Source organism: Colossoma macropomum, unplaced genomic scaffold (genome assembly GCF_904425465.1).
Source record: "Colossoma macropomum unplaced genomic scaffold, Colossoma_macropomum, whole genome shotgun sequence".
Classification (NCBI taxonomy): Eukaryota; Metazoa; Chordata; class Actinopteri; order Characiformes; family Serrasalmidae; genus Colossoma; species Colossoma macropomum.
Genome location: NW_023494803.1, coordinates 25,195,504 through 25,209,764, shown reverse-complemented (window position 1 = coordinate 25,209,764; position 14,261 = coordinate 25,195,504). Strand labels below are relative to the sequence as shown.

Below are 14,261 nucleotides of genomic sequence, written 5' to 3'. Positions count from 1 at the left end.
ATCATTATTAATATGTAATGCTATTTATCTCAGACTGTCTTTGTTCCTGTACCTTATATATATGCTCACAATTTGTGCTCTGATTGGCTGCCCTGTATTGTGCCCCATTCAAAAAGCAGTCCAGGTTGAAACATTCATTTAACTTCAGTGTTAATGGGTGGGGCTGAACTGCTGTAGACTGAACAGCTGGATATTTGTTAACTACATCTGGATATTGTGACATTAAAAGTGCAGTTAATTCAAAAGGGCTGTTTTTAAACTGTATGAACTGGTGAGCAAATTAACTATTTTGAAAATTTAACAGTGTTTGCATACTACACCAAACTCTTTTATCTCAAAATCATTACAAAAATGTGGTTCTACATGATGTGGGCCCTTGACAGCACTGACAGCAGTCTACTCACGTTTTTCACCACTTCCACCCTGTCAGCTTGGAGCAAGTTGGGTGAAACACAGACAGCTAAATTGCTGGAATCCATCTTGTTTATTTCAGCCTTGAGACTTATGCGGTACAGCACAGCAATCAAGTGTTTCAGGAGTTGAATATTGGGCTCTGGAAGCTTATTAATCACCCTAGGAGCAAAACAAGCAGAGAGAGTAGGATTAAACTACTACACTTGTACCAAAACTCAAATATATCTTTGAGTAAAAGACAATAATGCAGTTGAAAATCTGAAATCCAGACTTACATTCGGAGCTCAGTACATCTGTCATGTACATCTTGTCTTTCCATTGCTGCCATCCAGGCCTTGTACTGCTCCACTATCAGTAAACTGTCAGGCAGGTGCCTCAGGAAGTCCTACAATTCAGATGGAGGCAAGATATTAACACACTTGGAAACTCAGATGCATTTGTACTCAAAAGGAGATTGGATATAACACATTTGAGACAATTAGAAACAACTCTTGAAATATTACCTTGAGGAGATCAGCGAGTAAAATCACAGGCTCATCTTTCAGATCCACTTCTGCTCCGCTGTTGAGCTGCTCCTTGATCTCTTTCAGACGCTTGGCATTGCCAGCTTTCCTGAACAGTCCAATGGTGTGTGGTCCCTTTCTCCACAACACTGAGAGAATGTCCTGCAGAACAGTCCAGAGTGAGGAAAAGTCAGTAAATGAAAATATAAAAAATGAACTCACTGCATGTTGTTGCTGTCAAAACACAACCTTCTATCTCCATTTTTTGACACAATTTATAATTTACACTACATGAAAATTCACGATGAATAGAAATGATCCAAAATGTAACTCGGAATAAATCATTTTTACATTAACCTCCATTAAGAATTAAGAATGTTTTTTTCCTTCTCCTGCAAAGTTACAATTTTGGAGATAAAAGGTTTTTGCTTACGAGATAAGAGTTGCAGAATGTAGTAAGAAAGTATGGTTGGTGAACTGGAGACGTACCATGATGGGTCTGGGAGGACTGTCATCTTTTTCACAAATGTCTGACAGAGCTCGTCCAAAGAGCATCTTTTTTTGTGGTGGAGGAGCACAATCAGAATCCATGTTTTTCCTCTGCACTCGCCGGAAAAGCCTCCTCCAACGCCTTCTGTTGATATTTTCTGTTAGCAAAAAATAATGAATAAATAAATAAATAAATACTTCCAAGTTCAAGTTTGGCTGTTGCAATGTCAAATTGAGAATATGACTAATAGTATGTTTCCAAATTCCGAATAATGAATGATTAATAAAGTAATCTTTGTTTAATTAATCATCCCTTACACCAAATATGTGTGGCATACACAGTTTTGAAACAAAAAACACAGTTGAGACTGTTTTATAACTCACCAGCGTGGGAGGAGTTGATCAAGTTGCTCTCAGATGCCTGCTGAAACGGGGAGGGTCCCGAATTCACATGAACCTGAAAGGAGCAAAAAGGACATATAAAGCGATGTGCCAGCGGTTTCATACCCGCCCTGACCTGCTCTAAAATGGTCTCTCTGATGTCAACAAAAATGCATGGTCAGGAATAGATTTCCCAAAGAAAGAATTTTCCCAAGCATTCCGCTCTGTTTTCCCAAGAACGATTATTAAAAGCACGGCCAGTGTTACAGAGTGACCCCCTGAGGTTCTGCAGGTTGACGATTCTATGGCGCAAGCTTTATTCTAGTAAAGAGGACCTAATCTTTAAGGTTGTTAAACAGATCAACAGAACTATTATTTACATTAAGCTGCCTCTGTATGAGTTGCTGTATGCGTAATATGTGAGAATCAAAAATACTTACAGCTGGGGCTGCGATGATGAATAGGTCCATGCTGTCCTCAGCCTGTGATTTTGTCTGAAACAAAAGAACAGCACTTTTGCTTATCTTGTCCATGAACTAACAGAGAGGAAGACAATGCTAAACATGTACTAATCAAATCTCCTAATGTCATTAGGAGACAATAGGCATACTGGAAGAGGTGGCTAAAGGTGAGAACTTACCACAACGTGGCCACTCAACACCTTCATAAGTGCGCTGTGGTGGGATGTCTACAAAATACTTGTTTCTTTGCCAGTTTACCTGCAAAATGAACATGAAAAATAGGTTTGGGTTAGTTATTTAGGGTAAACTGAAAACAGCTGTTTTACTGGATGACTGTTTGTACAATATGACTTTGCTTATTTGCATATACAGTCATATGTAAACGTTTGGACATCCCCCAGTTACATGTTTTGTTGCTTTTCTACTGAAAATAAGTTAACACACATTTTAATGCACAGCTACTGTTTATTTGCTGAATTTAACATATTGGAAAAATAAATAAAATGATAAGCCTGTGCAAAAGTTATAGCACATAAAAAATAATAAACACAAAATTGTGTGCAAAAGTTATGGCACATTTTATATTGTAAGCTTTAATTTTCCCCAGTAATTTAAATTTTATTTTCTGTAGAGGATGTATATTTTTAGTTAGAAAATCAACAAAACGTCATTTGACCTTTTATTCTAAATTTGCATTTAGGATAAAAGTATGCATTACATACAACAATAGCACATTGAAATGATAACATATGTAAATCGACTAACAATGTGACATCATGTTTATTCATAATGTATCATAATGGAGAAATGTGCTAGTATTGAAAAAGTGGCATTTCCATATAAAGAAGTGTATGTACAAAGTACCAATCATTCAAATGCAGCTGAAAACCAAATTATTGTAGCAAATAAACCGTTGAAACTATTCCACCGCCCACAAACACAGAGCATAAGCATCAATAAAAACTGTACACAACGAAAATAAATGTAATTTCTCACCTCTTGACCATCCAGTTCTCACTTCAGTTCAGGAGAACTAGTGAAAGCAGCTGCATCGACACGCGAGCTCACAACACTAGCACACGACTGAAGCACACTGAACTAGAACAACCCATCATACACTACAAAATGAAAGTGGGTGGGCAGAAGGGAAATTCTGATGTGCAATGGAGACAGGAAGCAGCATCACGGACTCCCACCGCTAACACCCCCCGTTAGCTATGTAGGGCAACAAAATAGCTGTGGGTGGAAAGTGATACATGCATCACTTGAACGTGAGATTGAACTGAGAAAGTAACACATAGGTGAGGCGTAACGTCATCCAGAGGCGGCATATATCAAGTTCACTTCAGACATAATAATATGTAGGCTCACTTCAAATGTCAATGTTTGGCAAGAAAGCACATCAGTCTTGCTTTAAGGCCAACAAACCTCAACAAACGCCAACATTCAAATGATCTAAAGACACCAGACGAGTGCCTTCTCAATCTTTAGTGACCCTAAATTAATCATAAGGATCTTGCTCTTTTGTTGCTTATTACCATGACTTACTTTCAAACCTCAAACTGTAATTAATCAGTACTGCATTCTAAAAACAAGAACTTTCAGTTTCTAAACATGGCATGTTTCTGGTAAAAGAAACCTTACCATCTAATTTACAATAAAGATGCCCGTTTGGGATAATAATTTGCTTGACAAGCATTTACAGTAATAAGCCCTTTACAATGATTCATCACACCAGGTCCATCTGCTATGGTGGGAATTTTTTTGAAAACAAGAGAAACATCATTGTGAGATTCAACATTTGACAGTGCTATATGTTCACTGACTCACTGTCATTTCATGAAAACAATCAACCCCCATAGATTTGGCCATTCTCAATGTATAGATGAGTGTATCTGAGTCGTTTGATTACTAAAGAAGAAGTGGCTAACTGTCTGTAAGTATGTCCTCCTACTGTCTACGGTTTGCATGTAAATGAGTTTCTGATCAGCGCTCCTTTGATGTTTTTAGGAGTACACTATGCGGGGGAGTTCTATAGGAGAAAGTTCAGTGAAGTTCAAAAAAAATACACAAAGCACGTAAATTATGAAGTGGAGTGTTATTTATTATTGTATAAATGCTTTGTGATAACAGAATCGAAAAAAAAACAATCAACACAGACCATTATGAACTATGGTGCTTTAAATAAAACAGAACAAAAACACAGCCTGGACTGCACACTGTAAAGCTGGACATTTCAGCAGGGCATGAATATAAATACCAAAAAGAGAGACCTCAGGCTTGTTTGTATGTTCGGTTTGTGATATCACAGCAGTGATTTCAGCAGTGAATCACCTAACTTTCCCAGTCATGCACCGCTAGTTTATGAGAAAGCAAGTTATTTAAAGGCTGAACAAAAAAATATCACGAGTAAAGTTATGCACTATTTCAAAGACTGAAACAAACATGTACCAAAATTCATATAATCATTTCATCGCTGTCATGATCAAAACCTTGTATTTTTCCATTTTCATTTGCCATTTAAGTAGTATTTTAAAACAGCAGCTGCCCTTTACATTGTGCGAACATTTCATGACGAATCGACCAATAGAAACGTCTCAAAATTACTTGGAATACGATCCTTTAATTACATTAACATACATTAAATAGAGAACGAAGTATGCCCCCCCCCATATGTAGTTGTAATTTTGGAGATTTTGTTATGACTAATAATTTGCTGTTTGTTGCTTTTGACTTTTTTAATATCACACAGGTGGGTGAACAGCTTAGAATGACCTTCAAGGCAGCCCACCAGGGAAAAACCCACAGAGGAGACCCACATAGCGTGCATCATTCCTTTACTAGAGTGTGGGTAGCCAGACCACCCAGAGCGCATCAGGTTAAAACCACTAGACGGCTGCGTACAGTACGCAGTGGCAAAAGTATGACGCGTCTAGATAAAGTACAACAATATGGTGCTGTATACTGAAATATTGCTACATTTGAAAATAAAAAAAGATAAATATTCAGAATTGTAAAGAATTTACATTCATTTCCCATCTTTTAAAGAAATGAGAGAGGTGCAATGTATAAAGTAGTACACAACAATACCAAACTTCCCCATAGTACCTTAAGAATAAATGGAAACACAGAACATTTTTACTTTCCCAGACAGGGTGAAACTGTTTAACATCATATAATAATCTCCTATAAAAATATTTCCTATTATCATGTTACAACAATAATGAACTGCTGTAAAAACTACTTTAGATGTACATGTAGCTGTACTTTTCATTACCATTACTTCAGAATTACAACCTATTACTGTGTTAATTGGATTACATGAAGTTACAACAGGTACCTTTTTATTCTGACATTAGAACACGCCGTCAGAAAAGGTCAGATGTTCTTAGAGATGGTGTTAACAAATGCTAAAAACCCAGTGTTGAGAAACATCATGAAAAATGTATCTGTCTGCGGTCACACTGTTAGATAGGAATCTTACCTCACACAAAGACAGTAAGGATTAATCAGTCTGGGACATCTAACCATTAGAACTGCTGAGGGCTAAATGTTCCTGTTTATCTAAAGTATCAAAGCTCAGCTCTGACACTGAAATTTGGCTGGTCCTCTGGTTTGAAGTCCTCGTTGGGACTGCCATCCTCATTGAGAATTCGTCTGCTGGTGTAGCCCACTATAGGGTACTTTGATTTGTACGTTCCAGTAAATACGCTCTCCAGGGACTCAAGCTCTTTCTCAGTAAGGCCAGTCTGACACGGCGAAAAAAGGAAGACAGTTAGTGCACGTGAATTTCTCAGAGTGGTAGTGAACTTCTGCTTTAGAAAAAAGTAAAAACCAACATCAACTCACTACATCATGTGTCAGATCTTTAGGATCAAGTGACATTTTGGCCACAGCTCTGGTTGAGTCCTTCCCTACAAGAGCATTATAAGGTGCACCTTTCCCATAAAACTCTGTTAATAAAGAAGAAAGTAGTGATTAATAAACCAGTTAATATAATTTTGATTAAGGGTGTTACGATTCAATTAATTTCATGATACTGTATTCTCACAATATTTCAAACAAAATTTGAATGAAGAAAAAAAGATAACTATATTCATCTTGTTGTCCAATTTTACTACAGTTGGGAGGCAGGAGGAGTGCTGGAGTGACAGTTATTAATATATTTAATAGAATGTGATTGTGAGAATTATGATGACTCAAAATAGCATAATAATATAATATAATACTTTATAATAATAATAATATAAAACTGTTGCTATTATTATTATTATTATTATTATTATTTTACTTCATATAAGCTAAAGAATACCAAATAAACAGAAGACACAGAAACAAACACAGTTACATAACAGTTACAAATGTGAACAGGAAAATCAGGTTTAATCACACAACTGTGATCTTACAAAGAGAAACAAGGAAACTGAGAAACAAAATCCTAACCACTGACACAGAACATGGGTGATGGGTGAGAGAGGGAACATTAGGAGAGGGGGTATAACATTTGGGGGGTATAACACTAAAGGATCTGTCTTTCAAGGTGGGAAGTTTAATGCAACTGTCACCAACCTGGAGATCTACTTTCCTGCAGAGTCTAGTTCCAAACACAATCTGCCACACCTGCTCCAGCTGTTTAACTTTTTAAGAGATCCCCGATTGGCTGGATCAGATGCTTTAGTTCTGGGTTTGGTGGGAAGCAGCATGATAAATGCAGCAAGTAGATCTCCAGGAGGAGGGCTGGTTACCAATGGTTTAAAGGGAAGGGCCACCAAAGAGATGTATAGCTTTTAAGTTATATTTTTAGTTTTGTTTTTTTTTTTCCTGAAATGCCCCCCAATAAAGAAAGAGTTACTATAATCAAGACAGGACAGTGCAGGACAACAACCACCGGTACTGGAAACGTATTACAGGAGAGGAAATGTTGCCTGATCTGTAACCGACAGCCTCAGTAAATGTATTCGTAGAGCTCATGAGCATGTAAATCCATATGACTACCAGATCAGGCAAAATGGAGGCGAGCAGACAGGAAAAGAAGTTTCATTCAGTTGTTTTCTCCGTAATATTTGATCGAAGTATAGTCATTTTTTTCTTCTTTTTATTGGGAAATATCAACAACAATACTGAAAAGCACAATGACAGAGGTGTAAGAGCGAAAAAGACAGACACAATTTGCCGTTTCATTCGACGCAGCCGAAGAAGTTCAAACCTAACTTTTTCCAGACGTGACGTCAAACACCACACCTTTTATGGCCATGTAAATAGGCTGCCCCTCCTGAAGAACACAAAGGACAAACAAATAAATTTCCAGTATTGGAAATATCTCAGTGTTCAGCTATATTAGACACAGACATCTCCAGTTTCAGAGTGGATTACCTCAGTTCCATCGTATTTTCTCAGCTCTTCGTCGGTGAACAACCTCACGGGTTTCGAAGCGGCTTTTTCTTTTAATTTCGTCTCATCTGCTAAACAAATTAGCATTAACGAAAAACAGGTTATAAGCTGCAAAAACAACATGTTTGGCTCGCTGAGGAGAGCGGTCAGTCAAACGTGCTGTAACGTGATTCCGTGTAAAATAGCCTGAACTAAAGTGGCTATCCCTTAATAATGTAAGTTCCAGAGACACCCTTGGATACTACAGAATAAAAACTCTTAGACTCTAAAAACACACTTTGTGTAGTAATGTTTCTAATTCTGAACACCCAGAACTTCCTCCTTCCAGCCGGAGCTTTATTTTGAAGTTCGGACTCGTGACCGGATGTTATTCCTGCAGACCTAAATGCGGCGAAATTCCCTTGTTTTAAACCTGTATTTAAAACCAGGGATGATACATGAAGCCGAGAGCCGCCACGGCTAAATGTTTCCCGTAACGCGGTCACGTGGTTAAGGCGACTGGGGGGGGGGCTCATTCCCCCCTTAAGCAGACAACAGAGTCTCGAGACCCCATTTTCACACCAGTGACTTTTCGCTCCCCTCCTCCTTTAAGATTACAGCAAACCTGTAGCCATTTTTTTGTGATTTTCAAGGTCTTTTTGTGAACATAAACTCGCATTTTCCGATACGATTATTTTAAGAAAAAACAGTCTTGTTTTGGGTTTGTTCAGCCCGCTCTCCAGTCTTTTAGCACAGGCTGCTGCCGTTGCCCCGGGAGACGGGGGGCGGGGCAAAGCGGCTGACGCCAGACTTAAGCAGACAGGAACTGAACCCCTTTTTGCCCCTTGAATAGACATGCACCATCTGAGTTTACTTCACATATGATCTTTGGTAAAATCACTAACATGCTTTTTATAAAGTTGCTAAGATTCTTCGCATATTTTCGGTTGAAAGTTAATTTCGTAGATTATTTATTGTTGTCGTTTTTTTGTCCGAATGTACTTTTGTGCAAGATAAAAAACAATGAAGCTGAAGTCAGCTTTCAATTAGCAGCCTTCTTGTTCGAATTTTCCAGTTCCACCTTAAATGGTGCAGCAGTTACAAGGCGCCAGATTGTAACTGCTGTACTATTTAAGGTGGAACGGTACACGTCGAACAAGAAGCTGGTTAATAGAAAGCCGATTTCAGACTTTTGTATAGACAGACAAGGGAAACTGCACTTTTAAGGTACACACAAATCACCACAGCAGGACTATCCCTACAGAAACCACCGTGCTTAAGTTTTATTCTCTGCTTCTGTTTTTTCCGGCGTTATGTGAAAGGGTAGAAGTTCTCGCAGTAGCTAAATTATCTCAGAGTCCATCCCAAACTCGCTGTGATGTCACTCCTACACCCTGCCAAGGCTACTGCAGTGTCTGCCGCTCCTGAACGCGAACTGTTCCTCACTCGCTTCTCATAAAGTCCCATCGATCTGTTACACAGATCCTATGGATCCTCGTGGGAGCGTGACGGTGGTGCTGATAGGCATTTCACAGAGTTAAGCAAGGTGACAGAAACGGGGTGAAAAACGCGACCTGTTTGGGGCAGAATGCTGCGGAAGGAGGCACCTCGGTGCTACCAGGAGGTATGAAATAGAGCTGCGCTGTGAATGGGGCAAGAAAGTTTTGATTAGTTAGCAAAAACGCAAAAGAAATGCATGTAGAGGAAGCTGATACGACATGCTCATAGAATTCACTGACGCATCATTAGAGAGGCTAATTCTGTTCATTTTAATAGTTACGTTTGCGGACAGCATGTGCTGTCCTGTAGTCATGTGATAGCAGCTGACTCAGGGACATTGTTCTGATGGTGACCTAGTCAAAAATGGCATCGCAGTTCAAAACACTTGTGGAGTGAAACGGTCATCCAACGTTCATCTCTGCTGCACAGATCATTGGTGCATTATAATGATAGACGTGTTATGAACAGTTCTTGGACAAACAGTACCTTTTGCCGGAAATTGCTATTTCATTCATCATCATAGGAAAACTGTAACAATATGTTGTGATGTTGTATTGTAGTTCAGTGATGAGGACTGTGGACGAGCATCTGTATCTTACCAGCACAGTACAGATGCTGCCCAGGATCAAGATGAAGCCAGCTGTGATGCCACAGCAGGTGTGGATGTTTTTATTTTGTTTGTATTACCTTGTATTTAACTGAAATGAAAGCACACATAATTATAATTTCTTCCCACATAGACGGATGACTCATAAGACATACACTACTGTGCAAAAGTGAGAGACCATTCTTTCGTTTGTATAATTTCCAGTCAATATAGCCATTTAGTACAAGTTAATGGCCGTTCCAGTTAGAAAGAAACAGGAAACCTATATTTAACAGACGTTATACGAAAGCATCCACCACTAAATATAATATAAAATCTGACAGAATTTAATTTGTCTACTCTTTACATTTGTGCACTTTAACTCCTCCATCCTTACACTCTTAAAACCAATGACTTTCAGCTGTGTCCTCCCAACAACAGCTGTTCCCAAAGCTGTCATGGACAGAATTTTCACCTTCAAGGTGACACTAACATTCACACAAGTAACTACCCAAGGAGATATTTCTGAGGAGATTAGATACAAGTCCACTTGAATAAGGGTGAAGTTAAAGAAATCAGGAGTTTTAAAAACTTGGACTTCAACTCCTTGAGACCACTGGTGGTTCCAAAACACACTTTGTCATATTCTTCGTAACTTTCATATTTCATAAGCTACATTCAAAAAGTGGGTGTCGTATGAGAGCTGTAACTGTCCTCTTTCCAGTCAAATAGACGGGTAATGTAATTTTAAACCCTTATAATAAAAGAAGCTGAACTCGCAATTTTTTTTTGTCTACTGAAAGTTGACCCATTTTTCCACAAATCTGGGCTATAATCTATAAACAGATGGCGTCTCTTCAGTGATCTGCTCTGTAAAAATTATTTTTATAAAATAATACAAAGAGCATCTAGGATTTTTGGCTTTCAGCAGTAAATTGTAAGCATATAGCAATATGTGTATGATCATAAAACACATGTTCTGTTCATTTGAGGGGAGCTTTTACAAAAAAGAAAATAAATAAATAAAATAAAACTTACATTTATTTCATGCAGTTACTGAATAATTTGCCTTATGATTTGGTCATGTAAATTCAGATGGAAAAACCAAAATATACCCTGGAGAATAAGAGGTTAAAGATACAGAGGAAATGGAACTCCGAGGCCTGGTAGACCACCAAAACTGTCACCACCAGAAAAACAGCACTTAAAGCTTTCATCTTTGAGAAAGAGGAGAAAATTAAGCTCTACTGTTGCTTCAGATGTGAAAAAATCCACAGGTGTTTCTGTCCATCCATCAACATTGAGAAAAGGAAACAGACAAAAAGAAGAAATTTGGGCTAGAAACACCAAAACTGAACGGCTGAAATCAAAGAAGCAAGTCAACCATCACAAAGCTGTAAAAAAGTTAATTAAAACACTGACTAACAGGTTGGCCCTGTTCCACACCTCAAAGAATAAATTTTATAGACCTCAATGATACAAATAGCTCTAGTGACTAAGCTTTAACATATTCGCAAGTCTGAAACTGGTGCCCTGTGAAGTAGTTGTCGTAGGTGGAGCTGTATTTCGTCTTTACATTGTGGAATCTTCCCTAACGTCAGGTTTGATCTTATTACAGATGAAGATGTCTTGGACAATAATCAAATATCAACTGCCTTCAACAAAGCTTGTGTGAAGAACGTCTTCACAGTGATCCTTGTCCTCATCTACCTTCTGCTAAGTGCAGTGGCTGTATTTTTGGCCTACCAAACTATTTCTGACTTCCTGGAGAAGCTCAGTCATCCTGTGATGTCAGTGTCCTACAAAGAGGTCGAGGAGTTTGCACCCCCGGGTGGGTTCACTGTGACAGACAGTGGCTTTGTGGTTCAGTGCCTTGTTTGGGTAATGTGTTCATATTGTATGGGTGAATTTTCTTTCGTCTTCTGCAGGAATTGCACTGTACCCAGGGAAGGCTCAGTTATTAAGTTGTCAGCACCACTATCATGACTACATTCCACCTGGTTTAACAGGCCAGAGTAAGGAGAATGACTGTGTAATAGAGCAAGTCATTTATAGTGACCCATACGCCAACCATACCAGAGTAAGTCCTCCTCAATGTTTGTTTAATTTGCCAGTAAATGTCCATTAATGTCCTTATCTATCAGTGTTTTCTAATCCCAGTTGTGGGTCTTTACATTGTACAGTTTTATTCACCACACCTATATAACCGCTTGTTTTTTTGACAATGTTCTTTTGTTTTAAATGACGCATTGGCTAACAGCCTCTCAAACATGTCTGGTCCTGTTTGATGTCACAACCAACAAGTTTCAGCCAGAGCTGAACATTCAAAAGCATTTAAATTATATTGTGGCACTGTTTGAAATATCCATGTGCTTTACATATGAAAGGATATCAGTTTACTTTGGAATTCATAATAGAACTAAGTAAAGCTGTGCAGTGATTGGCTTACCATGACTGAAATTAACAAGTGCTGCTCTAAATTATGTGTAATATCATTGATGTGCTGTTATAGCATGCCTTGGTGGTTGAGGGTCCGACAGATGTCCGAAACCGGGAGCTCATATTCCTCCAGTTCAGTCAAAATGAAACCGAGGAGGACTTCAGTGCCATCAGTTACATGCTGTTTGCTCAATTCAGTGATATGACTGAAAGGTATAAAACAATAACATATGAATTTGCCTCCTTCATGAAAAGCCACTGTTACCTGTTCTTACACGTGTCCTCTCCTTACCAGTTCAGACAAGGCTGCATTTATGAGGGACTGTGAAAGGAATTATTCAATGTGGACTTTCTCTGGTGGGTTTCGTACATGGGTCAAAATGTCTTTGGTCAGGACATCTGGGAGAGGAAATGAATCTGTGGAATTCAGGCAAGAGGTAGGCAGATTCATTTCTTTTTTTTACCGGCATTCAGTGTTTCCCATTCTGCATAGTGATCTAATCAGTAACTTTATTTTACAGTCCAATGTTGTGAAGTATAACGACAGAAGGCCTCCACAAGAGCAAACGAATGAGCTTTTCTTTGTCGTATTCCAGTGGCGAGATCCATTCATACAGCAAGTCAAAGATGTAAGTGAAGGCTGTTATTCTTCCATGCTCTAAATGCTCCCTCATGATATAAGATGTTAATTTTTAATACAGATGCATCTCTTCAATGTTGTAGAAAAAAGGCTATTAATTTCATGCCAGCTAAACTAACTAAAGACGTGTCCTAATCTAGTTGATTTTATTTTTGCCAACAGATAGTCACAGCAAACCCCTGGAACACAATAGCCATTCTGTGTGGTGTCTTCATGGCTCTTTTTAAAGCAGCAGACTTTGCTAAACTCAGTATTAAGTGGATGATCAAAATTCGCAAAAGATCCAGGAGGGCGAAAATTAGGGAAATGAACCAAATCAGCTGAAAAGAATGTCAGCCCCGACTGAGAACTGTAGTCATCCGTTGTCAAACACTTTCAATATTAAGTGAATGAATTTTAACTTTGAAGGACTGAACTATTTTATACTTTTATAATGAACTTCAACACAATTTTGATTCTGCTTCACATTTTGTTGGATCAGTCTATTTTACTTGACAGTGTGAAATCACTACTGAAATTGTAGAATACGCTTAATTGCATGTAAAAAATAAAGGGACAAGGTGTGCAATCATAAAGACAGATGACTGGAAAATTAAATGTAACACTGATCTTAATATGGCAGCTGTCTTTTTTTCCTACTTGACCTTCCCTTTGTACAGCTACATCCGAGCCAATTTTTTTTTAGGGCACAAGCTGATATTAAAATGACAAATAAAACGGTGTTTGTTGTGTGCTCATTTATCATCATTATTTTATGTGCTAATTTGTGTAGCCAGTGGAGATAACGAAGGCTCTTTCTACCACATAGGAGAAATAAGCCTCTTTTTTCCAGCAGTATGACATCATTTTGAATTTTGATTTATGTATCTCAAAATATTGACTAATGTGTCAAATTTTGGCATGTCATAATAATTACTTATTTTCTCAAAATTTAGATTTTTCTCAAAATAATGACTCACCATTTTGACATTTTGAAATAATTATTTTCTTAAATGTTGTCTTCATATTTTACACTTATATGGAAACAACAGCTAATTTGCTCACACTGGAGCTATTATCTTGCAATTTTGTTATTAGACATTAGTTCTGAATTCTTACATACTATGCCGAAAACATGATTTATAGAATCTAAGAAAGTAAGTAATTATTTCGAGATAAGTTAAAGTGCAACATAATAAATCAGAAATGTGATAAAGAAGTCAATATTTCGACGTAAGAAAGTCATAATTTTGACATACTGCTGCCAGAAACCAGGTAGGAGGAACGCGGTATGTTTTTTCTCTAACTGGCGGAAATGGGCTTTCAGGTGCGCCGTCGTCGTCCCGTAAATAAACGCATTTAGTGACTTTTATTTTGAAATGCGTTCGCTTGGTGGCCATTTTCGACAAAGATTGCAATTTTTAATTTCACACCGCGGCGCATGTTTTATCGTTGACCAAAAGTAAGAACGTTAAAAATAAAGTGCAACACCAATGAGG

The 14,261-nt window shown here is 38.1% G+C and overlaps 3 protein-coding genes across 4 annotated transcripts in view; 1 reads left to right on the top strand and 2 right to left on the bottom strand.

The window, feature by feature from the left end:
• Positions 1 to 3,691, bottom strand: part of tagapa (T cell activation RhoGTPase activating protein a) — a 5,256-nt gene extending 1,565 nt beyond the window's left edge. The window contains exons 1-8 of the mRNA XM_036593017.1: positions 3,245 to 3,691; positions 2,428 to 2,506; positions 2,228 to 2,281; positions 1,791 to 1,863; positions 1,407 to 1,564; positions 918 to 1,079; positions 690 to 799; positions 405 to 573 (exon numbers count right to left, since the gene is read on the bottom strand). Of these exons, the coding sequence (XP_036448910.1) occupies positions 405 to 573; positions 690 to 799; positions 918 to 1,079; positions 1,407 to 1,564; positions 1,791 to 1,863; positions 2,228 to 2,281; positions 2,428 to 2,454 (753 nt within the window). The 5' untranslated portion in view covers positions 2,455 to 2,506; positions 3,245 to 3,691. The remainder of the gene's footprint in view (positions 1 to 404; positions 574 to 689; positions 800 to 917; positions 1,080 to 1,406; positions 1,565 to 1,790; positions 1,864 to 2,227; positions 2,282 to 2,427; positions 2,507 to 3,244) is intronic.
• A 640-nt stretch (positions 3,692 to 4,331) lies between these two features.
• nenf (neudesin neurotrophic factor) lies at positions 4,332 to 8,112 on the bottom strand. Its single transcript, XM_036593966.1, has 4 exons — positions 7,622 to 8,112; positions 7,460 to 7,520; positions 6,098 to 6,201; positions 4,332 to 5,997 (listed from the first exon to the last, which is right to left on the bottom strand). The coding sequence occupies exons 1-4, from the start codon at positions 7,760 to 7,762 to the stop codon at positions 5,821 to 5,823; spliced, it is 483 nt and encodes a 160-aa protein (XP_036449859.1). The 5' UTR covers positions 7,763 to 8,112; the 3' UTR covers positions 4,332 to 5,820.
• Positions 8,113 to 8,796: 684 nt separating this feature from the next.
• Positions 8,797 to 13,397, top strand: pacc1 (proton activated chloride channel 1). Of its 2 annotated transcripts, XM_036594104.1 has the most exons (8): positions 8,797 to 9,242; positions 9,679 to 9,775; positions 11,323 to 11,535; positions 11,633 to 11,784; positions 12,217 to 12,356; positions 12,439 to 12,580; positions 12,665 to 12,772; positions 12,946 to 13,397. In XM_036594104.1, the coding sequence occupies exons 1-8, from the start codon at positions 9,207 to 9,209 to the stop codon at positions 13,105 to 13,107; spliced, it is 1,050 nt and encodes a 349-aa protein (XP_036449997.1). In that variant the 5' UTR covers positions 8,797 to 9,206; the 3' UTR covers positions 13,108 to 13,397. The 2 variants fall into 2 exon arrangements, with proteins under 2 accessions (XP_036449997.1, XP_036449998.1); XM_036594105.1 differs by lacking the exon at positions 11,323 to 11,535 and having other exon boundaries at positions 8,810 to 9,242.
• The last annotated feature ends 864 nt before the right edge of the window (positions 13,398 to 14,261 follow it).